The sequence below is a fragment of the Bombus terrestris genome, chromosome 10 (assembly GCF_910591885.1).
Source record: "Bombus terrestris chromosome 10, iyBomTerr1.2, whole genome shotgun sequence".
Classification (NCBI taxonomy): domain Eukaryota; kingdom Metazoa; phylum Arthropoda; class Insecta; order Hymenoptera; family Apidae; genus Bombus; species Bombus terrestris.
In genome coordinates, this window is record NC_063278.1 from 4,605,329 (window position 1) to 4,630,726 (window position 25,398).

General features: G+C 34.6%; 4 protein-coding genes and 1 long non-coding RNA gene across 19 annotated transcripts in view; 2 read left to right on the forward strand and 3 right to left on the reverse strand.

Annotated features, from left to right (window-relative positions):
• The window catches only part of LOC100648104 (PRL-1 phosphatase), an 87,282-nt gene extending 74,551 nt beyond the window's left edge, over positions 1-12,731 (forward strand). For 3 of the 5 annotated variants that reach the window (XM_003398321.4, XM_012312695.3, XM_012312693.3), the window contains exons 2-6: positions 8,487-8,812; positions 8,889-9,374; positions 9,452-9,583; positions 9,665-9,831; positions 9,913-12,731. In XM_003398321.4, the coding sequence (XP_003398369.1) occupies positions 9,258-9,374; positions 9,452-9,583; positions 9,665-9,831; positions 9,913-10,024 (528 nt within the window). In that variant the 5' untranslated portion in view covers positions 8,487-8,812; positions 8,889-9,257 and the 3' untranslated portion in view covers positions 10,025-12,731. Of the gene's footprint in view, positions 1-6,884; positions 7,028-7,970; positions 8,118-8,486; positions 8,813-8,888; positions 9,375-9,451; positions 9,584-9,664; positions 9,832-9,912 lie in introns of those variants that run through there. The other 2 variants (XM_012312696.3, XM_012312694.3) reach the window with 2 other exon arrangements.
• Positions 6,117-6,752, reverse strand: LOC125385790. The gene is made up of 2 exons (XR_007225428.1): positions 6,392-6,752; positions 6,117-6,326 (listed from the first exon to the last, which is right to left on the reverse strand). It is a non-coding gene; the product is annotated as an uncharacterized LOC125385790 (long non-coding RNA).
• Positions 12,732-13,108: 377 nt separating the features above from the next.
• On the reverse strand, positions 13,109-15,079 carry LOC100647742 (proteasome inhibitor PI31 subunit). The gene is made up of 5 exons (XM_003398318.4): positions 14,847-15,079; positions 14,339-14,488; positions 13,990-14,246; positions 13,368-13,517; positions 13,109-13,287 (listed from the first exon to the last, which is right to left on the reverse strand). Exons 1-5 carry the CDS (start codon positions 14,991-14,993, stop codon positions 13,161-13,163), a joined length of 831 nt encoding a protein of 276 aa, XP_003398366.1. The 5' UTR covers positions 14,994-15,079; the 3' UTR covers positions 13,109-13,160.
• Positions 15,080-15,444: 365 nt separating this feature from the next.
• On the reverse strand, positions 15,445-18,033 carry LOC100647983 (DNA repair protein XRCC1). 2 transcript variants are annotated; one of them, XM_012312688.3, is made up of 3 exons: positions 17,908-18,033; positions 15,735-17,056; positions 15,445-15,664 (listed from the first exon to the last, which is right to left on the reverse strand). In XM_012312688.3, the coding sequence occupies exons 2-3, from the start codon at positions 17,027-17,029 to the stop codon at positions 15,535-15,537; spliced, it is 1,425 nt and encodes a 474-aa protein (XP_012168078.2). In that variant the 5' UTR covers positions 17,030-17,056; positions 17,908-18,033; the 3' UTR covers positions 15,445-15,534. The 2 variants fall into 2 exon arrangements, with proteins under 2 accessions (XP_012168078.2, XP_003398368.2); XM_003398320.4 differs by lacking the exon at positions 17,908-18,033 and adding an exon at positions 17,149-17,417.
• A 65-nt stretch (positions 18,034-18,098) lies between these two features.
• LOC100647628 (kinesin-like protein KIF13B) overlaps positions 18,099-25,398 on the forward strand; it is a 168,957-nt gene continuing 161,657 nt past the window's right edge. For 8 of the 10 annotated variants that reach the window (XM_048409262.1, XM_048409261.1, XM_048409265.1 and 5 more), the window contains exon 1: positions 18,099-18,365. In XM_048409262.1, coding sequence (XP_048265219.1) covers positions 18,311-18,365 — 55 coding nt within the window. In that variant the 5' untranslated portion in view covers positions 18,099-18,310. The remainder of the gene's footprint in view (positions 18,366-25,398) is intronic. The other 2 variants (XM_003398317.4, XM_048409266.1) reach the window with 1 other exon arrangement.

Here is a 25,398-nt window from a genome sequence, read left to right on the forward strand (position 1 = left end):
TTGGATTTCAATCTTATGGTGGGTCCTTAGGCCTATGGAGGATTCGAAGGACGGCACGTAGACCGTTGGCTGGCAAGCCGCGCGGGATGGCGTGCAGATGTGTTGCGCGGCAGAACAACATCACATTTTCAAATATTTTTACACTTTATTTTTCTCTTTTACATTTTTAATGTAATTTATATGCTAAAACGAGACATATAACGCAACGAAATCAGATTTTCTATATCTATTCTCTCAACTCGTTACAGTAAAATAGTCTGAAAATACTCGGATAAAACTTTTTTTTTAGAAGACCTCGCGGATCATTTTCATAAATTCTTCTCGACTCTGAGATCTAATATGCAAAATAATTCTATGGCGATAGAAGGCCAACAACTACATTCAGTTTACTTATATTCGTCATGCGACAAATCGGTCTGCGCCGCTAGAATTCGTAACAGTCAGGAATTGACATGACGCGCAAACATCGTCGATTTGTCCATGACAGTTACGGACTGTGACCACGTAAGGGGTTAAACGTAGTGTAAGCTAAAGCTGTAATTAATTGTGCCATTTCGTCGATTACCGTTCCATCACGTGGACAATGTCCTTGCCATTCGTCCACGATGCACGTACGATGTCAACTGCGCGAATTATCGTGTGACATAACAACGGAGATATTTTTCTTTATATGTGCGCTCGCTGTTCGTGCTCTCTGCCAAATAGTTCTACTGCCAATTTCGGAATCGACTGCGACATGGCCACTTTTTTTTCCTGAGGAAGATGGCTTGTTCACGCTGCTTCGAGACTAGTAGCGCGATGAGTTTAAACGGAAACTGCGTTAATTATCTTTCATGCCGATTATCGTACGATTTTCCAACAAACTCGATGAACGAATACGATCGATTCGTAATATGTTGGAGGAATTTTACGGAACGTAATATTCTTTTAATATCTTCGATTCGCTATGTATATGTGGTTGAGTAAAAATGGCCCGACCGTGCTTCGTAGCGCGAGAGAAGAGCCAAAACATCGAAGCTTCTTTACGAGTTAACGAATTCGTTAATGGTGAATTGCAGGACGGGACGAAAACGAGGTGGAATGTTGACGTTTGAAGCGAAACTTAAATGGTAAACAGGCGGCCGGTCGAGTACACCTATATTTATAGTTGGCTGCTTGGGCTTAAAATATCGTGGTACAGTGAAAACGCTGACAGCCAGATAAAGTGCAACGCGTACTGACAGCTTAAGCACGGCAAACGGTAAATAAAATTCTATTTGCCGTACCATCATTGAATTCGGCTCGAATTTACGCATTTGTCTTGCGCTTAACCGATGAGTTTAATTAAGAGGCACGAACAAACATGCCTCAACGAAGTACGAAATCGCCTGTTTCCCAGACGCGCCACGAGGAAAAGTTTTCGTGTAGAATCTCCATTTCTATGGAGCTCTTTCAATTTCCGGATTAACACTGTCCACCACTGTGGATGGTGGATTTTTTAATCGAAAATTCGAAGATGCAAAAACGAATAGGGCGCGCGTAATATGCAAAAATATATGGAACATTAAATGCCAATAGATATAGGTTTTAAGGTTGTGGATTTTAGGTTTTGAAGATGGGAGATTCGTAAGCTCGGTGTTTTATGAGAAGCAACGTTTGCGTCGAATTACGTTGAACCGTAAATTACGAATGGAGAAGATAAATAATATAAAAGAGATATAAAACCTAAATTGAGCTACAGCGGATAAAAGAACGTTTAAAATTAACGCGCTATGGGTTTTAATAATTTTTATATTAACGATGTTTCGCATTTATTTGTTGCTCTTGTTAAGTTTGTTATGAGCCCGTTTCGTAAAATTACATAAATTGTCCTCTGGCCGCCACTGTAAACCGATTTAAATACAAATTAAAAAGGTTCGAAATGATCATCATTGACTCAAGAATCGATATGTGCATATCATCGAACGAAATTGATGAGTCTATCGAAGCGAGCAAAGATAACCGACCCGAATTGAAAATTCCACAAAACTGCAATGGCTCTTTGGCAAAAATGTTTCTACGAACCCGTTCTTCACATTTTGTCACGTGTTTTCAGTTGGCCGTTTCGTATTATCGCCGAGAAAATACGATGATGGATCGACGTTATATGTTTGTTCGCGATCGATCAACCAACAATGGCTCGTGGTTGATAAAAAAGAATTCGGCGCGGCGATTCGCAGAAATTTTCCCCTGTCCCGCAATTTCGCAAACGACTATGCGCTTGATGGAAATTTATTACGCCAGTCCTTTGTCTTGCCCGCTTGTGCATTCCAAGTATGTCGGCTCCTAAATCGTTCATGATGTATTGTTGAAAATACATTCAGAAACACGCGCGTATTCGTAAGAATTAACATTCGAAAAAGAACAATACGCATAATATATAGAAAAGAACGAAATATTTATATCCGTAACAAAGAATTGTAGAGTTTTTCACCTGTGACATGTGTACGTATTTTAATTAGTTTTTAAAATTCTTCGAGAATCTTTTAAGCGTTCTTAAGCTTTTACGATAATACCTTTACATTTTGTTATACTTCTCTTTTTTTACGGCGCTTAGGGGACTACGAAGGCTCAGAAACGAGATGCACGAGGGCAAACAGTGTTCGAAGTTGGAAATTGCATCGACCGCTAACGCAATTACGAATGAAACATTGGTGGAAAGAAACGAACTGATTACAATCCGACACCATAGCCTGAAATACGTTTGTTTCGCGTGGTTTCCTCTTTATGCCCGTAGGATCTTGACGCGAGATAAATGTTCAAATTTTCCAAGTGGCAAATGACGATATAACGTGCGTGTACGGATCGAATTGGAAATATTGATTTTGTTCGTGAGAATGTTCTCTTTCCCCGATGCCTGATGCGATAAGATCGAGTTGCAATAACAATTTTATTCTTGTCCAATAGTTTCCATTCGCTTGCATGACGTAACCGTTGCTTTAACGCGTTTCTTATCAATTACCAATAAAGAGATGCGTGCAACTTTATGGTAGGAAAATTGCACGAGTTCCAGCCGTGGCTGAAATATACGAACGTTCCTAGTGTGAGATAAATTCGATTTCGCGTCGAAATGAAAGTTCTCTTTTACCTTAGGACATTGTTGGCTGACGTTCGAGACTTAGACGCCAACCAACGACAAAACAGCAAATTGGTCGGAGTGATTAATCGTTCTAAGAATTCGGATCGCCTTGCGGTTCCTATTTTACGGACAATTGCTATCACTTGGTAATGACGAAACTTTTTGAAGAAGAGCTTCATTTGTTTATAGCGAGTATACACAGGATTATTTTTAGTACACATTTTGGTGTATTTGCGTGAATGCGTGTATCGTAGTATCTGACGTCGAAAGGTAGAAGAAATACAAAGCTATTTAGTTACAAACGGAATGGAAGAGAGTAAGGAAGATTGCACCTGCGGAGTCTCTGGCACTCCATCTCGGCGACACTTCTTACATATGCATTTCAGATAGATATTCCACGTTTTCACTAAATATACGCTTACAACAGATATCTTGTAATTTCTGTATACGTTCTCAGATTTCTACGAAATTTTACCAATATAATCGTGACAGTGGTGTCTCGTTAACGTATTAAAGAAATTCTAGAATGTCTCATACATACAACACATACAACATAGACGTAAACGTTGAAGTATTTCCAGGAGCGTATGCAGTTTAAAAAGAGAGCTTCCACGACGAATTACAATCTCAGTATCTACGCAAAGTCCACTTTGCTGGCGATTTCGCTCCAAAACGGAAGTTCTTATCGCTCATCGATTTCTATCGGATCACGACCGCGTTGATAAGCGGAAAAAGAATTCCGCTTCCAGGAAGGGTGGGCTATTCTATGTAATCGCAAAGTAAGCCCGCAACATAGTAGCTGGTATATTCGTGGCCGATTGAATTACTCTACTTAGTGGAAAATAGAAACGTGAACATTGAATATGTTCGCTTGATTTCCATGGAGCTTTTAACGATTCGGCTCTGTCAATTTTAAAAAGACGAATTTTTCATTCTCTTAATTCTTTTACTATTCCGCATTCTAAGCCCGTAGAATATCGTGGCGGGGCTAACTTGTCAAAGTTAGAGTTACAAAGAAGCGATGGGGAAGTATACATCTCAAAAAGAGAGAAGGATCCGTAAGAGAAACATTTGTTCGTGTTTGTTTTCTTACAGGAAAGCGAAAGAATGCTTCAGCTTTGCCTGATAAATCTATTTCAACTTTTTAAACATCAAATATTCAGTATGTTCTATGAACGCATCTTTTACTTATCGCCGAAGAATTACATCTAATTGAATTATTAAATTTATTAAATCTTATGCAGCTGTGACAACAAAAGATTTTATGGAATTGATTAATTGAACAGTTCGAGTCAAGTGACGTCCTAAGAAAACAGTCAACGTAAAACCGAAACATTGAGAAATCGCGCGAATCGATCAGACTCGAGATATTCTTTAACCTTAGAAAAATACAATTGGATCGACAGTGTCTAAAATAACGCAACAGGATTGCATTTCTCAGCGTAGTTTCTTCATTTCAGTTCCAACGTAATTTATACGCTCGTGTATAATAATTCGGTCGTGTCCGTGTGACTTATCTTTCTCAAACAGGGAACACCTGTATCCATTCTGCACGCCTCATTGAACTTACATATTGCTTTCCCGCGATAATATGTCCCGTCTTGCCTTGTGTCTACATACTTCCAGAATTTTATCGGGTAAAATATTATATAGCTAATGAAAACGAGAGGGACGTTTTGCAAATAAATATTTTCCGCTCTTTGTGTCGCGGAACGGTTTTTCTCTGGAAAACAGATTGTTCGAGTTTCTGTATCTGCAAGAGGCCAAGAAGTTGCTTTTTATCCAATTTAATCTCATTTCTAGGTCATTAACCTAAACTGCTCTTAAGCAGTACAAGAGTGAGGTTAGGTCGGCCGTACGTTCTTATGCGTCAAGTATTTGCACCTTAACCTAAAATAGCATCACTGGATTATATATGATTATAATAATCTGTATTGAATTAATAAAACAAGATATTCGATGTTAATTCTGTTCTTAACGCTTATCTATGGAGGGTTAAAGGCTTGACCACTAAAAGGTTAAGCAGTGAAAATGTCAAAAGAAAGAAGACTCGCGAATCGTAGACGATTTCTCGATGCAAGATTTATTATAGTTCCGGGATTAAAGTAAGTGCATACATCGAAATGGGGGGAGGGGAATGCACAACGATGGCGAGTTTCACTTGTCTCGGATTGCGATATACGAGTGCAAAAAGATGAACGGTGCCCGCACGGCGTGTTCGTTTTCACTAGGGCTAACGTGTTCCGCGCTGAAGTAGGTTTCTAGGTTGATTTCAGTGAATCTTTTTTTTCCACCGACGCGACGCTCCACCGAAGGTGCTAACGGTAAAACCACGTATACGTGGCGACCTCTATACATATCTCATTCATCGACACGTTTTACCTTTTTAAATTCACCTTTTATACTTACTTTTGTAAAAATAACATAGTAAATGGAGGGAAAATATTTCAACATTAATTACTGACATTATATAATAATGATATAAAGCGTACAAAAATCTTTAGAATATTATTAAAACTCGAATGGCCACCGATAAATCTTTTCAAACCGAGAAATTGATTTTCCTTTTTCGTTTCTTACGAGACTGAAACATTCTAATATTTCTTAAATATTTCATGATTGATCATATTCTGTTTATGTTCTCCGGAGATTTGTGTATGTAAGTCCTGGATTAATAGACGAGGCAGATTAATTTATATAAATAAATTAAAATCCAATTAGTTACAATTCGATTAATGCAATATTAACATAATCCGATTAATATAATGGAAACTTATTCATGCAATTAATGAAACCGCATATTGATTCAAGAATTCATAAATATTTATGAATTAGGCAATGAAAATCAAAGATATTTAGCAGAAAATTTGAATAATTATGTTTTCTAAGATATACACATAAAAAATGGTTAAAATTACTCTAGAGAGATAATTATACATAATATAATATATAAGATAATTATATTATACATAATATAATTATACATAAATATGTATTATAGTCGCAAGAAGTCTAAAGAGACCCTACAATAGATCTTTCCGTTTCATTTATTTCATCTTACCACTATTTCCATTATTAATTAAAAGATTATTTATTGTAGTATTATTTCTTTTCATTTATTTCATTTCGGCGTCATTATCCTTACCTGAATATTTAAAAAATTCTAACATTACATTATCCGTTAAGGCTGCCTGATTTCTATCACGTGTATTGTCTTAAATCAATTCATCTAGAGGTGAAATTGTTACAAATTTCATTCATTCATTCAATCAAAGTTGACGTAAGAATGGTTACCTTTTCATTATCAATTGGGAACGTCGAAAGGGCCGGCGTAAATTGAATAATAGACGTATAGGGTTGGCAAGATGGATTCGACCTTGAAGCGAGCGCATTGCGAAGCGTGGAGTCGCGTTGGTGGCTGTTCGTGTACCGGCTGCCAATTATTCTGGTTATTCCGGTACGTCGATCCGAGCGCTCTCACTTTTTCCTATCCGTCATCGTAGTTTGAGATGTTGCCGGCGTCTTCTGCTTCGGAAGCTTTCGTTACGTAAAAAGACGATTTCGTAAATCGTCTCGACATCCTGACGGAACGACGCGCCGCGCTATTCGTCGTATACCCCGAAGTATCGGCGCCTATATTTGTTCGATGTGCGTTTCAAATTCACAAACGTCCGTAAAGAGGCGACTGTCAGTCGAACGTATTTTCATTGCGCGATACCGACGATTGGCGTCGATACGTAACTCATTCGAGTAAATAACCTTGCTCTCGTGGGAAAAAAACGTTCAAAGTGTAAATTATAAATTATAAATATCGCCTTAAGTTGTGATACAGAAGTGTCGATCGTATTAAAATATATTATTGTGTTTCAATACTTCAGTACATACTTCCGTACTTACCTTCGCTTGATGAAAAGTAATTACAGCAAGAAGGTTTGAAAGACAAACTTTTTAATATTGCTTTTTATAAAAAAAAATTTCACGTCTTCGATTATTAGTAAAAGTAATTTGTAAGAAGCAAATATGGTAGAACATATCTCTTTCTGCATGCGTTCATATTTGAGTTAAGAATTTTGATTAAAAATCATTAACGTAAAATACTTCAAATTAAATTCGAATAGCGTGAATTCGATTAATGAACGCGTCCTCGGAATGTTGACCTAGACATTTCTATTTGCGAGCAGTACAAATCCTCGAAACCAGATGCACAAAATGACGGAAGTACTTCTTCGAAATTAAACTGTCTGTTTCGCTTGGCATCTACGCAAAACTTTCGTGCCAAAGATAAGGAGAAAAGTCTTCTTTCTTCGGCGCTACTTGAAATCTTTTGAATTCAACACATTCAACAAGATCACGCGCAACTAGCGCCACCGATAAATTTAAAAGATTTTAACGCGACATTAGGTTTACTGTTTCCTTGTGAACATATCCGTTTCTATTGCTTATAATTAAATTGTAACTAAATGACCTAATCACAATTCATACCATATAATCCATATATTTCGTAATAATTTTTATATTCACCTTATTTTTCCATGTTACCATTTGCAAATAATTATCAACTAATTGAAGAAATCGTATAAACGTAATTTCGTTTCGTAATCGAAATTTTTACGAAACACGAAAGATAACTTTCCTTACTACTTTTATAATATAAATTTGAGAAAAATACGGAATAAAAATTAAACTTTGTATTTTTCGCGGGTATTCTCTTGCTACTAGTTTGGCATTTTTGAATTGGAATATTGATTAATTAACAAAACGTAGATGAATAGAATTTTCTAAGATGCGTCATAGTCACAATATGCATATATACATCGTATCCTGGTTTTGCATACAAGCTTTACCTCTAATCGATTTTACTCGAGCTTCGAGATGTCGACTAATGTCATTATGGCAACGCAGATCCCCTGGAATTTGCGTAGTCGAGCAAACTTTTTTTCAGTGATAGAATTTGGTCTGCTGCATATTCGTAATGAATTATCGTGACAAAATATTACGACAATTGTTTCGGATTTTTTGGGTGAGGATTTTAAAGAATATTTATTACGTGTGCGGATACTTGTGAAAATTGGCGCAAGATTTGGCACGTGTCGAACATTCACAACTCGTAATCGCTTCTTTGTTAGAAACAAATCGAAAATATCTTACAATGACCTGACGTAGAATCTCCATTACTTTTATAAATATATCATTTTGCGTTTATTATTTTTTGAAAAATGCGTACGTCACGTTTTGTCTTCTGGACCTAACCTTCATTCATTTTACACGGACCAAATATTGTATAAAAGCAATAGTTCTTCAAGAAAAATTCAAGTAGAAAAATCAAAAATATATTTCTTTATAATTGTTAATATATAACATAATTATGAAAATCGTGTTTATGTTACAGTTTCCTGGTGAGTGCATCCTCACATACATGGAGTTTCAGCTGGATAGTGCAGAATACTGCCAGGCTCAACACAAATAGAGAGACACGTCCAAATACCCTAGAATCTGCTAGGTACTATTAAAAAAGAAACAAGGAAAGAACATCTTAATCAGGCAAAGAAAAATTTTTTAATATTGGGATCATTGCCTTGAAGTCAAAAAATCATCAGCTAGTCATCACGCAAAACATAGAAGAATTAAATAGAATCAATTGTTAATTTACAATATTAAATGCAAGCATTGTAGTTACTGAGCGCACCTGATCCAGGCGCAGCCAGTGCCAAATAGGTAAGCATTAAAGTCAATGACTTTTGTTATATATAAGGTGGATCATGCAAGGGTTATCACAGTGATCTCTTTTCAGATAATCTTCCGAATCGTAGTCAAGGATCCCAAGTGGGAATCGATCGCATATCAACAACGCCTAATGTAACGTAGCCCTCACCTTTTCAGCGAAATTTGCACCTTAACAACCCTCCTTGAGGTCTACATGTGAACCCATTGTTCTGTCCTCTGTAAAAAAATAACAAAGTATTCAATTAGTTAAATGAAAAACAACTTTATAAGACTGACATCTATGGGCTAAGTTGTCAAATTCAGCCTTTGTTGCTTCATATAGTGTGGCACATTGCAAAAATAAAGAGAAACAGTGTCGTACAAAATTATTAAAAACATAAAACTTAGAAGCATAAAAGAAGTAGGAGTTTTACACCACTTGTTGTCCAAGAAGGAAATGAGCAACATGAGGGTGAAGGATATCAGACCAGAACCCGCCGAGATCGAATACAAAAACATGAAGTTCCTTATTACTGATCGGCCCAATGATCAGACCATTCATACTTTTATTCAAGTACGTTTTTCACTTTTGTTCACATACAAATATTAATAAACCGTAATATGATATAATAAACATTGTTTTTCTAACAGGAACTGAAAAAGCACAATGTTAAAGAAGTAGTGAGGGTCTGTGAACCAACGTACAAAGTTGAGGAACTTAAAACAGAAGGGATCAATGTTATAGACTTGGTATTTGATGATGGCACATTTCCACCAAATGAAGTAAACATTATTTTAATAGTATTCTGAAAGTAACCACACAATATAATTTATTTGATTTTAATGACATAATTTTGATCATAGGTCATTGATGAATGGTTTGAGCTTCTAAAAAATCGATTTCGCGAGTCTCCTGATGCATGTGTAGCAGTACATTGTGTCGCAGGACTTGGTAGGGCACCAGTCTTAGTTGCACTTGCCCTTATTGAACTGGGACTTAAGTATGAAGATGCAGTTGCGTTAATTAGGGAGTAAGTATATATTCATTTTGATTTATCTTTATGCAATTTCTTTATATATGAAGTAGATACAAATGTTGTTTACTTTTGCAGTAAAAGACGAGGCGCTATCAACTCAAAGCAGCTGGCCTATCTTGAAAAGTATCGTCCCAAATCTCGGCTGAAGCTCAAGAATGGACAAAAGAACTCCTGCTGCATCCAATAGATGAAACGATTTCTTTGAAAAGTTACTAATTCATACTGATTGGTATACCTAATTGTATAGGTTTTCGCGCCTGATAACAAGAGACATACTGTATCAACTCAGTTCTGAAAGGCCTATCAATGGAAATGCAACTGTACTTATGAAACAATTTTAATAGTATATTTTGCACCGTCTGATTCTCCAGCATAAATGAAGCGATTCAAGAGTAAAATAAATTGTGTATCATTATTTGCACTCTTCTTTTACGAAATTTTTGTATTTATTTTTGATACTAAATTAATATAAAATATTACAAAAAAGAAAAAGCCTTCTGAACATGGTATGAATAATAATAAAATTCGAATGGATCTGATCGTTTGTATAATGAATAAACAAAAAATGTAATCAACTTATGTGTTTTATGATAATACTTGGTATGTCACTTTAGGATTATTGTATACAAGTATTTTAGAAGGCTGCATTTACTTGGTTCAATGAAATAAAATACACAATGTTACTAATTAATTTGTGAACATTAGTTAATATGTTATTTATACAAGATACTTTAAGGATGGTTGGGATAGACACCTTTGGATTAGTATGATTTGTAGTAAAATGTGGTTCCTTTGGTACTGCAACTCTACCCAACCGTCATCAAATTTAGTTATTTAAAGAGTTAGTGCAATAAGAAAATAACTTACGTTTTCCATAATGATTAAATGAAAGGAATAAATAAATGTTTTAAGCAATTCAACATATTTACTTTAAGATTGTAATTAAGTACATATTTTCTGCAGATGTTTTGCATATAACACAAGCAAGAAGAAACATGAGTGAACGCTGTGATGTAAATATTCTTTAAATATTGTTTTCTATCTTATATTATCAAATTTGGTATACATTAGTAACAATCAATATAAAAATTGCAATACGCATTTCCATATATTTATCACACATGAATAAATTTTCGAGCTTTGTATGAAAAAACGATTTGCACAAAAATTAGCAAATTTTTTAAACGATCAAGCATTAATTTTGAAAATATAACAAACAAAAGGAACATTGCGTTGCATTTCCAATGGCATGCCGAATTGATGAGTGTTCTTAACTCTTACTGAACTTGAAATCTGCGTTAACTTGAAATAACGAATATTACGAAACAAAGTGAAGAAAAAAAATCACTCCAGAGTTATATATCACTTTTATCGTAGCTTAACGGCAATTTCACCAAAATTTTTAAAAAAAACACCCACTTTTATTCGATAAATTTTAAAAGGCTGCATACGCATTTTGTGTGGAGCATATATTGTAGTCGTAATCGCAATTTTGGTAAAATTGTCGGTGATGCTGTACGCCACACTAAACTGTGTTCAGAAGATAGAAAAAAAATTCGCTCCTAAACTAATGAATGTAATATTTAGATCATTTCATGTGTCTGCAGATTTAACGTGAATGTACGTTTCTGTATATAATTATGATACATGAATTGCGTTCATAATCGTTTCTCGTGCTTATAGCAAAGGTTGCGCGATATTCTGACGAACTATCGTAGTCTATGTTTGTATTTTTTCCTGTCCCAGTTTTTGGTAATTAGCGTGTAAGAAAACCAGATGAAATTTTTGTACGGAACTGTTAACTAAATAATGAATTTAATTGCACGATATGCCATTGATAAGATATATTCGTCCTTTTTGTGCATAACTTTTAAGTACCATTGTATAACCACTGTACATTCACCGTAATCGCAGACTCGAAATGAAATTTGAACCTGGTACAGCTACTTTTTTGTAATGTTAAAAAAACTGCAATATTTTTTACCAGAGGATGGGACGAGGGACATTCGTAAAAAAAAGAAAATTATCGAGTCTTAGATCCGAAAATGAATAATTTTCTAATTATTCAATTTTTCTTTTCTCTATTTCCTTAGGTTTATTGTTAACAATTGATGACGATCGGTGAAATGTTCTTAATTTTTCTTTTCTTTACAATGAACTTCTTTTTTTCTTTTAAGTAAGATATTGATATTTTAATTAGGTATACCTACTAGCAATTCATCGTAGAAGTTACCATCAAATTTTTGTCATGTGAAATTTAATTTTGCAAATCGATTCACTTCTTCAAGCGGTTATACTTCACTGTCTGAAGTAGTTACGTTTATGAATGAAGATATTTTATCTGTGATACATTTTTTGCGAAAAAAAGGCGAAAATTAGAAAGGATATCAAACGATTGGACTTATCGCAGAACGTGGTATCTATGAAAATGATATTTAAAGATCTTTTCAGGGTTGGCCAGAATTATAATCCACAGTTAAATCGAATAGTCAATTGGTATTCACAGATCTTATTTAAAATTGTATTTAGGAATATATTTTGATCTGAATATTTGTTATATCGCGTATTCACAGAGTATTAATAGAAGAAGGAAAGAAAGATTTTGTTCTCGAAGAATTGAATCGAAACGCTGTGTCAAATTTTATTTTATTATTCAGAAAATGAAAAATGACCCATAAAATGCACGAAATGTTTCGTTTAATCGCTGCTATTTTATAAACGGCGATCATGAACATTCGTTTCATATGATGACTCTATTTTACGTTAACAAAAATATAAAAAAATAATAGTGTTTCAATTTATATAAATAATACAGAACAGGAACAACTTAGGTAGCAAAGAAATCCTCTATTTTGAACCGACGTAATGAAGTAAGAACAGTCACTCCTTTCGAATCGATTATGCAAAAAATAAATTTAACGAGTTAGCGCAATTTAAACAAAAATTATGATTATTGTATATTTGATTTATTAATGTAATTTCCTACCTAATGCTGTATTAAAGACATTAATTAAATTAAATGAAAAATTTTGTTATATTGTAAAACATCAGTAATGAAATAAAAAAGAATGGAAGTCGTTTTGTGAAGAAACATTTTGTGATGTATCATTTATATGTCTGATGCGTTGCAAAATAAAATGTTTCATTACAACTTTTCTTTTGCAAGCGAATGAAAATCGTTTATTTCAAATAACTTCGTTATACTACAATTTTTTTTTTCTTTCTTTTTTATAAAGTTAGAAGTATATTAATATAATAATCTGCACGAAACTATGGTTTAGGTAAGTATACTTGTTTTATTTCTTATATTTTGTTCTGTTGTTTTACATAAACATATCATCGTATCCTGGTGGAGGTAAGTGGTCGTTGTCTGGGTCACGACGTGGTCTTGGTTGATTAATGTCTGGCGGGCCAAAAGGATCAAATTTTGCAAATGGTGGTACTGCACCTCTATAATAAGATAATAACGAAAACGGCAGTGTTAATACAAATAAAAACATATCTTTTATATTTCTTTATTATTTACTTACGGTGGTAGTCTACCAGGAACTCCTAAACCAGGTCTAGATGGGTTCATACGATTACGTTGTGATGAAAATGGATCAAAGATCATACCACTACCCTGGGCAAATGGATTTAAATCTGCAGCGCCTACTCTTAAAGGATCAGCATCACGGTTCCTTTAAAATTTTAAACAAATATTTTAACAAGGTTCCAACATAAAATATTGGCATAAAGTTACTGCTTGCTTTACATAATGTTCCTGTAGTATTGCAAAGAGAGTATAATTATTTTAGGCATGTCATGGAGAAAATAAAAATGTTTATACCAATCACGTTTGCAGGATCAATTGTATTCGTAAAATGTAAGATTTTTAATTCTCAAGAGGATTGCTTTTTCATGCTTGAAATTAAACGGTAAAGATTTAAAATTCAAAAATTGATGACAAGTCGTCCAGATTTATATCATCGGAATTATGAAAATTCTGTAAAGATGTTTCAAACATGTTATTTGTAAATTTAATATATTAAAATCGCATCGATTCTTCTCTTTTTATCTCCCTGTCAGCCTTTATTATACAAAGATGATAACAGACATTTCTTTTTATATAAAATTACTCATAGTTTTCTTATGAATCGATGCGAATATTACCATGGATATGATGCAGACGGTGGACATGTCGGCTCTCCTACCCTTAATGGATTGTCTCTTGATCGATCATTTGTAGAGCTTGTTTGAGTAGAATTTACGACCATATTGCCAGGAATCAATGCGTGTATAAGATCTTCCTGAATTACATTTATAACATTTTGATATGAAGGTATTACAGATTCTAAAGCTCCATGAAGTTCATTTACAGTCTGATTAATTGGAAATTGAACATTGGACACATTTTGATCATCGACTTTCTGCAAAATAAAATATTTACAGTTATTATTTTGTCATTGTAGATAAGATAGATTGCCTTATAACGTGTAACATATTATGTAATTTAAATTACCAACAAATTTATAAGTAAATCTTCATCAGACTTTATACCATGAAATATGAACAATTTGCTGTCCTTTATATAACGTAATGCATAATTTGGACGTGTGTTCCATCCTTCTGGAAGTAACTGTGATCCTTTTTCTGTTGGTTCAAATGCTTTCTGATACAAAAAAAAATAAAACCTTTTGTAATTATCACTAGAAGATTACTCTATTCCTACAATTTTTATATATATTATAATAGTGCTGGTATAGAAGTTTTACTGTACTTCACTACATCTTCAAGCTTATACAATGACAATATTTGTACCTACATTAAAATCGTATTATAAATCATTTATTACACTGGACATGCCGAAATGGAGATTAGTACAGGTTATGCACTACAAAATTTCGATAAGAACTTATATATGTACCTTCTTTCTTAATTATACGAATAAATTTGCAAAAAAAAATATTACTACATAAAGCATTAGAATTGCGCAATATTTTATAAAGCACTGTTCTTTAACAACTTACAGAATCGCCGATTCCAATACATCTGAATCCATATTTTATAAGATACCAATGAACGAATAATATTAAAACATCCTCCTTTTTTGTAATCTGGCTATTATATATTTCTTGTATAAGTTCAAAGCCAAAGACATTCCTTGTATCACCCATTTTGGTATCTGAGTGACAGACGAGTTTTGAAGTTTATAAGTTTACGCCATTGGTGTTTGAATGCAATTGACGATTTATTTTCCGGAACCGGTATAACGTTTCAATGATCATCCATTATTAATTTAAAAAAAGTTAAATTGTATTTTAAATCATCGCAATATATCGCCAAAAATTTTGTGTATTCAAATCATGATTTTTTTAGTTTTAGTTGATATGATTTTGCGATAATGCGTATTACCGCCAAACAATTGAATCTTTGAAAATATTTCTAAATTTAAATTCTTGTTATGATATCCAAGGAACGTATCTCTTTTGTTAAAACACTCAATTACATGAACATATCTATTTTAATTTTAATTGGTAACGGAGCATGTGTAATAAACAAAATTCGTTATTATTACAATAATAATTGTAATATTAGTAACAAGCGAATTTTGTATAAGAACTAATATATTAAATAATTATATTTATTATGTACATATATATTGAGTTCTGTACCAGCACTTATTTTCAACACATAAAAAATATAAAAATATTGATCTCAGTAATAAGAATCTGAATCCGTATCCTCTTCAAATGCATTGAGTGGAGATGAACTACTTAAAATCTCTTCTTCACTTTCTGGTTCAGCACTGTCTTTGGTATCTAGGGCATATCGTCTCCAAGGAAATCTAGAAAAAGGTTATTTACTACGTAGTATTAATTTATTTATTTATTTGTTATAGTTTTGTGCTATCTTACCTTATCTTTTCACTAAAACATTTTTCAACAAAGGTGTGTGAGACAATTTTAGAGTGGCCCTTTAATTGTTGATACTTGGGTGTATTCTTAAAGGCACAGATTAAATGAGTGCATCTTTTATTAGTTGTGTTAGGATCAGCAATATATCTTGCACCCATTTGAAGAGCTTTTTTCCTAATTTCATCTCTCTGTGGATTAACATATCCACTAAGTGAAAATGATACATCTTCAAAAAGCTTTGAAAATGATTTTTTTGGTTCTTTCACAGGTTTTTTAGGTGTAATTATTGTCTTAGGTTTTGGTAACTTTCCACAGTTATTACATAGTTTGTTTTCATCTTGGCATTGAGAACAATTTTGTTTTCTTTTATTCTGTTTTGAGGAACTTTGTTCAGGAGATAAAGTACGTTTTCTTGAAATTGTACTATTTTTTTGGCTGTCATTTTTCTTTATATCATTTTTATTTTCTTTAACTGAAGTTGAAGATACAACATCACCAAATGGAGTTCTTATTACTGGTTTATCATTTGTAACTTTTTCATTTTTATGTTTAGTATCATTCATTGAAGTTGAACTATCAGAATCTTTGTTCCTAGTCCCAAATACTTCTTCTGTTTTGCCAGCTTCCAACTTTTGCAATAATGGCCTTTTCATTGGTTCTCTATTCTCTTCTTGTCGCTTAGAAAAATTACTCATACCTGTTTCTTTAACTTTTGCAAGCAATTCAGCCTTATAATCTGTTTTCTTGTGGCCAATCATTTTCATATACCTTTCTTTAATGTCATCAATGTTATTTTCCTCAGGATTTTTCAATTTGAATCTTCCAAAAATATCTAATCCCAGATCAAGTACAACTTCTGTTTTTAATTCAATGAAGGACAGTCCAAATAATTCTTTTAAATTCGCTGACTGCATGCAAGTTACTTTTACACGATCAAACTTTATTTTTATTGTGTCTGGATTTAGGTCTTTTTTTGTAAATATCTGTACTTGATCTCTAAATTTGCCATTTGCAGCTTCATCATGTGTTAAGAATTGATGGTTCACAATCGGAAGCCATGTGTCAGGTTCTGATGCTGTAGAAGCAGTAACAACTACTACGCAACTACGATAATTGCCAATGTCTAAACCTGTGATACAAGATGATTCTGCCAGTTGAAAAATAACAGTTGCAAGCATTTCTCCTGGTTTTGCGCAACGCCATGAGGAATTTGAACGATGTTGCAGAAGATTAGATACAGGGTATGATGGATGTTCTGAAGAACAGCTTATTACTTTGGTAAATTTAATAATCATTGATAACACCTCAGATTGATAAGATACCTACAATATTAAACACAAACTGATTATTATGTTGTTGAATAATTATTTAAAAGCGAATCAGTGCATAATTATCTAAAAATAAATTGGTTTACCGCCAAAAATTGTCAAAGAAATACATGTAATAATGTGTGTATATTTCGTATACTATGTATATCAGCTATTGGCTGATAATTGCTAGTGAAGTATAATCTTTAGGGACTACTTCGTATCATTATAGGAAATGTTTAAATTGAATTTGTAAACTTGATGAACGTATTCGGTTTGTATACTTAAGAGGTTAATGTTTAGAAAAATATTTTTCTATTTAATATCTCATGATAGTGAATTTAATCCTTTTTCCCCTAGATGTTGATCACGTGTCTTTATTTACGTGCTTTTATGCTTCGACTTGTGGTATAAAAAATAGAGCTGCTGCTATTGATAAGGTTATTGATAATATTGTTATGTTTTTGATAAATCGATATATCTATAATATCATTACGATAGTGATAAACCGAATTGAATTTGAAATTTGTTGTTGTAAAAAGATATAAGATATAGTTTTTTATTCTTTTTGTATTTCGAATGATGAATCATGTTTTGTGTCTGACAATTACCATAATGAGTACCAAAAAATAATTCATTATTGATTTTCGTGATTGTATATAATAGAGTTATTTAGTTTAGAAGCCGGAATACTCGTAACTCATATTTAAATATTGTAAGAACATTAGGCAACGCTATTATCGTAATATGCAAAGCAATAACTCTTATAATTTTGTATATATTATATAAACTTTATAAGTTTTTCATAAGTATTGTCATAGAACTTTATCATACGTTTACATTTTACTGCGTAAAAATATACGAACGTTTCAAATCGCGCGGTGATTTGTTGCCGTGTAACCTTTCTCCATCGATCGAATAATTTGCTGTCCTTTAGTTTCATATTCGGTCACCAGATGACAGATGGCTCAGAACACGTGACGTCATAGGACTTTCGGCTCGCGAGCGTTCCTAGCGGCAGTTCTCGGAAGCACGTTCACTCGATAGTACGACTGTCGTCTGGCGCACGACGAGCTTCAAGCAATATGGCGAAGTGTGTCATGGGCTCGGTGAGACGTAGTGCCGTTTGAAAGAATGAAAAGTTCGCGGTATGGGTTGAGAATAATGTAGCGCTATGAAGATCGTGTGAATATCGTATTTGTGTACAACAAAAGCATCGAGTAGTTCCTTGTGATCGGGATATACAGTGCGCGTTACCGGTGTGAAATCATGGCTACGGATAAAATAAAGGTTGCCGTTCGGGTTCGGCCGTTCAATCGCAGAGGTACGTACATCTGAAAATAAAGTATCATTATTTTACCATGTCTCTCTAATAATCATTCTATCACTTGCCAATTTTGATTCACGTTGGATCACCGTATTTATCCGGTTAATGATTTCGAAATCGACCTTTGGTATTTACGGTCGGAGTACGTTTTGACAGTGACATTTTTTGTTTTTTTCTTTCTATCTTCTCAACGATACGAACGTGTTTTTCACCTGCTACGCTATACTGCATCTATTTATCGTGTCTCACGTTACTTTATCTCGCGCCCGTATCGATACTTTACGCCTGGTTAAAAAGCGTGCATGAGATGAAGAGAAGAGCTCAGTCTACGAGACCCACTTCTCTAGTGTTTACTAGTTGAATCTCTGTCGCTCCTTTATACAAAGCACAGAAAGTCACGGACCGTTTCAGGGATCGTTGCCTCTCCTTTCATCTCGATGCTTGGATTGACATCTGGGACCCCCTTGCACAATAATTTACTAATTAATAATATTATATGGTGAATTGACAAGTGACAAGTGACAAGTTCTCTAGGTTATAGACTTCTCTTACACCAAATTTCCACAATTTAAATTTATATCGAATAAGGGCAATTAAATTGTCAAATTTGGTGCTGTTATGCAAAGGAATTTATTGATACTCGTAACTCGTAACTTGTCAAATATTTATTAGTTCAATTATGCGAATCTTATTTTGTAATATCATATAAATGCCTGTTCTATGTAGCATGACAGATTGTATTTGTAATATATAGAATTTTTAAACTAGAATTTTTGCTCCGTTTCGTCATATCGAGAATTACATAATTACAGTTACGCGTAATTTGTGTATTTCACAGTTGACATAGTATTGCAGTAGCAAATATCTAATGCTGACTAACGTAGTACCTAAACATATCATAAAATAATGAAGTTAAAGTTCTTGAACTCGAACTTGCTAGAATAGAAAATAATTATGAATGAATGGATGATTCGCGTGTTTCTTTATCATTCGTGTTTGTCTAAAAAGAAAACATGAAATCGTTGGCCGTCAGTTGTCGCACGGTAAAACCGCGTGACAAAGAACAAACATGTGACTAAAAGTGACGTTACTCGTGTTGGCCTTCCGACGTCGAATTTCGATCGATCGGACGAGTGATTCTTACGAGTTCGACTAGTCGCAATGGCTATCTCGATTGGATTTCGCGCTATCACAACGACTCGATAACAAAATCGTACGTTTCAAGTATCTTGCGCTAAGATTTTTTCATTTTTCATCGATTTCTCGAATGTCCTGTTACTAGATTGCGTATTTTTATGCAGCTTCATATTTTTATCAACATCACTAAAATAATAAAACCTGCATGAAGATTTATTTCACCTACTAAAAAATTATAATAAATGTTTCACTTTGAATGTCTTCTGTATTTTACTTACATGCATTTTGTATATTTTTTGCACTTTTAAATTTTCCACAGGACCATAGAAATCCGCAGTCTGCTTATTATACTTGATTTCACGATGCTTGTACGTGTGTGTGTGTACTTGTAAACAGTTGAAACGATATTCGATAACGATCGTGAATGCAGCAACGAGCGCACAGGTGGAATGATAACGTAACGATGACGTTTACGTGTCACCTTGTCGCTTTCAATACATAAAGGAAAATTTCTTTTTCGCGCGTATTCGATTTTTGAGTCTCAACTCTGCTTTTTAAAATTTTATAAATCGGCTTAATGCCGAAGCGCTTGATCGATACTTGTCTTGTATAATTTTCATTAATTTTCTCTGCCTTTTGTTCCGTGAAGTTAACCGATTTAACCTGTGACCGGCCCATACGTACAGAATCTTTTTTACTTTTATTTCCTTCGTCTCTTGTCCTTTGAAGAATGTTCTCCAATCCGTTGACGGAGCAGCATGATATGCGTGCGTTTGTCAGTGTTTTGACGTAATACGGTTTACCTCGGAATCGACATATCGTTAACACGCACGTCGATCGTGGACACGCCATTAAAGCGTCGCCATTACCATTGTCCGTGACTTTTACGCGCGGACCGCTGCTAGGTTAACTCTGTTCTTTCGATCGTTCTACCCATCGATTATACTTTTTTAACCTTAAAAAATACCTTCAGTGCGGACAAAATACGGAAAAGTGTTATTGGTACGTACGATTTTTCTTTTCAATTTTACATTGAACATGCTTTTAAAAATATTACGCGAGGTAAAGTTTATTTACCTCGGGTAATATATATATTTTTTATATGTTTTTAGTGTGATTTGAAATAAGATCGAAATGATAAATTTTTTTAACGTGATATCGATCGAGAGATTTTTGAATACGATAGGGTCGGAAACGTGCTAAACGTGCGAACGTAATAGGATTCGATTGATTAATATAGGAGTTTGAAAGGTTAAAACACGGACAGAAGGTCGTTTTTCATTTCGAATCGACTACATCTGTAGGATAGAGATCTCGAATCAGTTCTATCCATCGAAATGGAGCCACGAACACAGGGGGAAAAAGATCGATGACGTGTTAGTACATAGAGGCTGGCCTCTAATAGCGCGGATTATCAACAGGCACCGCTATTCAGGGAGAAGTGCACTCTCCCCGATAATTACTCACCGTCATCGAATAATTAAGGAAATAAAAATAAATCGAGAGGAAACGTTCGAGCGAAGAGTAACGATCGCTCCTCTCTGCCCTCTCGGCCACTCGTTGCTAATTTTCTCTGACTTGTTACTAATTTCGAATATTACATCTGTTACAATTACTTACGTTAAATTAAATCGTCATCGTCAGGAACCAACTGTTCACTTATTTTCAAGCTAGAATAAACGATTCATATTCTCGTCAAACAAGTAACATTACACAACATATTTAACACATATTTAAATCGTCCCTTCTTATACAAACCAACAAATATAAAGGCAATACCGTGTGCGAATATTAACGTTGGCAGTTGCACATATCTCGCGCTGTTTAAAGCGCGCCATAATCCAGTCGTATTAATAACAAATTCTTTCCTCATATTTCGTCGGTTATTTGATCGCAAGCATAGTTCTCGAAGGAAAGAAATGTAACGCGGGAAGGATCCAATCGAACGGTCTTCCATGTTGTTTCGAATTCTCAAAAAGGATGAAAAGAAGACGCAGTACATCGAATGGGGTGCCGAAACGCGATATCGTCGATCGTTTTAGACATTCAATATGCTTGGTTCGAGCGTCTTGTATCAAAAGGTTGACAAGAGTAAATCGAATCGAACGGCAAGATCGTACTGAATGGGATCGAATCGATTCGATTGGCACATTCCAGGAAGAACGACGAGGTTGCGGAACGATTCTCTATCACGATCCACTACTTCTGTGTCATCGTTTTCTTATCCTATAACGGGGGTTAGTCGATTACGTGCAAACGCTGACCAGGCGTTCGATCACGTGCCGAATATCTGGGCCAAGGATTCCGCGGGAGGTTTCCGCGAGTTCAAAGCTACCGATTCCTTGTACGCTGACGCGGATCTTGGAGTTCTCGAGTCCGTAAACGTCGATTCTCTGTGACTAATGGACAGATGTTGAGCCTCTACGGATGGACAGACCTTAACTTAGCTACGTTTCTAAAATTTTTATATTTCAGTCTTCTCTCTCTCTCTCTTCTTTTTGTTATTTCTTCTTTCTTCTATTTAAGGTTTACTAGTGGCGAATTACGTTTATTTTTATTGCAACGTACAGAGAGAAATTAGGAGATTTGTCTTGATAAAAATCTGTATACTACAACAAACTTTTATGTATATGGTATTTCCACTTTTATAATCGAACATGAATTTTGATTTCTACATTCGAGTTTTGCTTCTCGCTTCTTTGGCGAATAAACAGATCGTGTGATATTTGCAACGCAAAATTGAAAGGGAAGATTGTGCACGCCAATCAGATTTCTTTTCATACTTTGTCCGAACTGTGAACATATTGGATCGGCAACTAAGTGATTGCGGATCATGTCAATACCACCTAATGGCAAAATCCGCAATCACTTAGTTGCCAACCCAATATTTCTCGATGTTAGAAAAGTATAATTCGCTGGAGAATGACTGGAGAAACGTGGCGCGGTTAAATAAAAGCATCCGGTACGTTTGTACAGAATGTTCTGTGAATTTTTGTGACATTGGCAAAGTACGAGTTCGTACACTTCCTGGCGAGATTTTTTACGGTTTTTGTAAAATACTCGACGACAAAGCATAGATAATCAAAGGATCACTCGGGAAAGATATGATATTGTGTGTATAATTGTTGATTTTCGTATTTCTATATCATTCGGTGACCGAGAGAGAAGATATTTTGATATGATTTACAATTCGTTGAAAAGAGAAGCAACCGACTGTGACTAAAGATAATATTGCCTTTCCGCGATAGACGATAAATGCAGAAAGTTTCGTATGACGCTAACTAAATGACAAGAATATGATACAGATAGCAAGGATACATATTTAGTTGCTAAATTAAATAAAACAATTTTTTAAGCAACAATGTAGTTATATGGTAGACAATGTGTGTTGTCTTTCAAGATCAATAAAATGACGTACATTCATCAATATGATATAAGATAGTAAAAATACATATTTAATTCCTGATCAAACGAGCAAGTTCTTTAGATGATATGGCACTGTATGGTTGATAGCAGGTTGAATTAAAAAATTTTCTTTTACAAAAGATGGAAGAAAGTAAATGTTACTTATCGCGTTTCCACGCTGTCGTTTATATTCGAATAGAAGGTACGTACGAATGGAAAGACAGAGCTGACCCGATTAATCGTTTCTCCAATAATCTGAATCAATTATCACGTTTCGTGTGAGACCAGTAATTTGTCGTGATATTTATAAGCACAGCTATATCTGTACGTGTAAAATAGCTAGACACCAAAATTCTCTGGTCGAGGTCGAAATCAATCGATTTATGATATTCCCGTTTACCGATGACATACGGTTATGACGTTTTCCAGTTATTCATCATGCCATACGGCCAACTGGCAGATTTACTGACCGCCTGGTTTGCGGCATCGTGCAATTTTTCATTCTGTTCCTTCTGGCTTACACTGTTACTTGTGCACTTGCTTACCAACCTATATCACGTTGACTGCCACGACACCCGTATTCGGGTGACAGTAAAGTTTCCGGTAGGGCCGCGTCACCCGTATTCGAGTGACGTTTATTTGATTACCTGCGAAGGATCCTCGTAGGTATTTGGAAAGATATTCTAGAAGAAATAATAAAACTATTGAATTGTTATAAAAGTAATACGAAAATGGTTTATTAAAAGAATTATTTACTCGCATTATTAAAATATCGATGGAAGTACCTAGCAGGGAACGCTTGGTACTGCGCCTGACGGAGATTTCAGTGAAAACACGCGTGGCAGTTGTCACGTAAAATAAAAAAAAAAAGAAAATCTCGGATGAAAAGAAAAATAAAATATAAAAAAATAAAAAGAGAATTTATTTTTGAACACTTGGTTTACGCTAATTACGATTTGGTTCTGAACTGCAGCCGTGACTTTCCAAGACTGAAGCTCATACAATTTGACTTTCGATTGGATCTGTTTCTTTTTTCTTTGTCACCCCTCAATATCCCCACTATCCACGCGTTTGTTAGGCGTCCGGGACCGTTGCCACGTACGCCTTTTTCTAGAACATTCGGAGGAAGGACCGTTGGGATATCGATGGCTCATTAGGCACTTCGGCGATATACATTGTTGCCACAACTTTATCTCCGTCATCAGTCCATCGGACTCGAAGTGTGCCGGTCGTGACACAGTCAACGTGATATAAGTTGGGCCAATAGTCGGCCATCTTTTCAGTAAAAAGGACGTGGCAAATTGTTAGTTCATGACGAAGGATAGCTTATCTTAATTTTTTAATTTAAATTTTAATTTATAAGCTTATAGTACACGCAATGTTTATTATTATCGAGATACGTATAATTTTGTGTGTTAGATTAGATTGGCCGCGTAGTAGTGACACACGTATGTGAATACGATTGTGTGGAAGTACGTGTGTGCATGGCGTCTCTAAAAACAGACGAATGTAACTGTTTCGTTGGCAGTGTGCTATGGAAGATGGTGAGACAAAGGAAATTCTGAGACGCGTGCAAATGTATATCGACGAAGATCGTGGAAATCGTTTATTAAATAAATCTAAAACTATTTTAATATAAATTCCAAGTGTAGTCTTAATGTTCCTTTACTTTTATTTCGGCAATTAAGATCCACACGATTCTCAACAATTATATCTGTTATAATTGAACGTACTGTTTTTGAAATTTATTTAATTATTCCATTTTATACATTTGTCCTATTTGTTTAATATAAAATTCTACTTACGACGTTAAGTACGTTACGTACGTACATCTTTTAACTTCTTGTTTTAACACTTTGACTGCCACGTTGAAATCACATTTTTCGCTCAGCACGCCAGAGGAGTATTTTTATTATTCAAAGCGTTTAATGGCAAAATAATAATAAATTGATGATGTAAGACAATATTCTTCTTCAATGGACGGTTTATCTTATTGGTGGTCACGGGTGACCACTGTGGCGTCTTGGTAACAGTCGATAGCGACATATTACAAGGCTTCGTTTATTTCAACGAACCATTCGCATTCGTAATTTCGTCGTAAGCAAAACGTGCAGAATATATTGTCGAAACGCGTAGAAGATCTTAGTAAACAGTATTATAATTATTTTTATAATTTCGACGAAACATTCGGTTGAAATGGCAAGATTCTTATCTCGAAGTGTCTTCTATTTATCGGTTATATTCAAAATGCCCTAACTGTGAATTTTCGTTCAATTTTTACAATTGTAAGAAGTTGAAGCGCCGATGACCAACGTGGCAGTCAAAGTGTTTTAAAACTACTTTAAAAAATATTTGTTTGTTTTAAAAAATGTTTCGCGGGAATTTTATTGGGAATGCGAGCCTCGTGTTACCAATTGCTGTACCAGGCGAAAAGGATGTAATCCTTTAGGACTGTGATCGTACGGGATATTTTATATCAACTCGCATG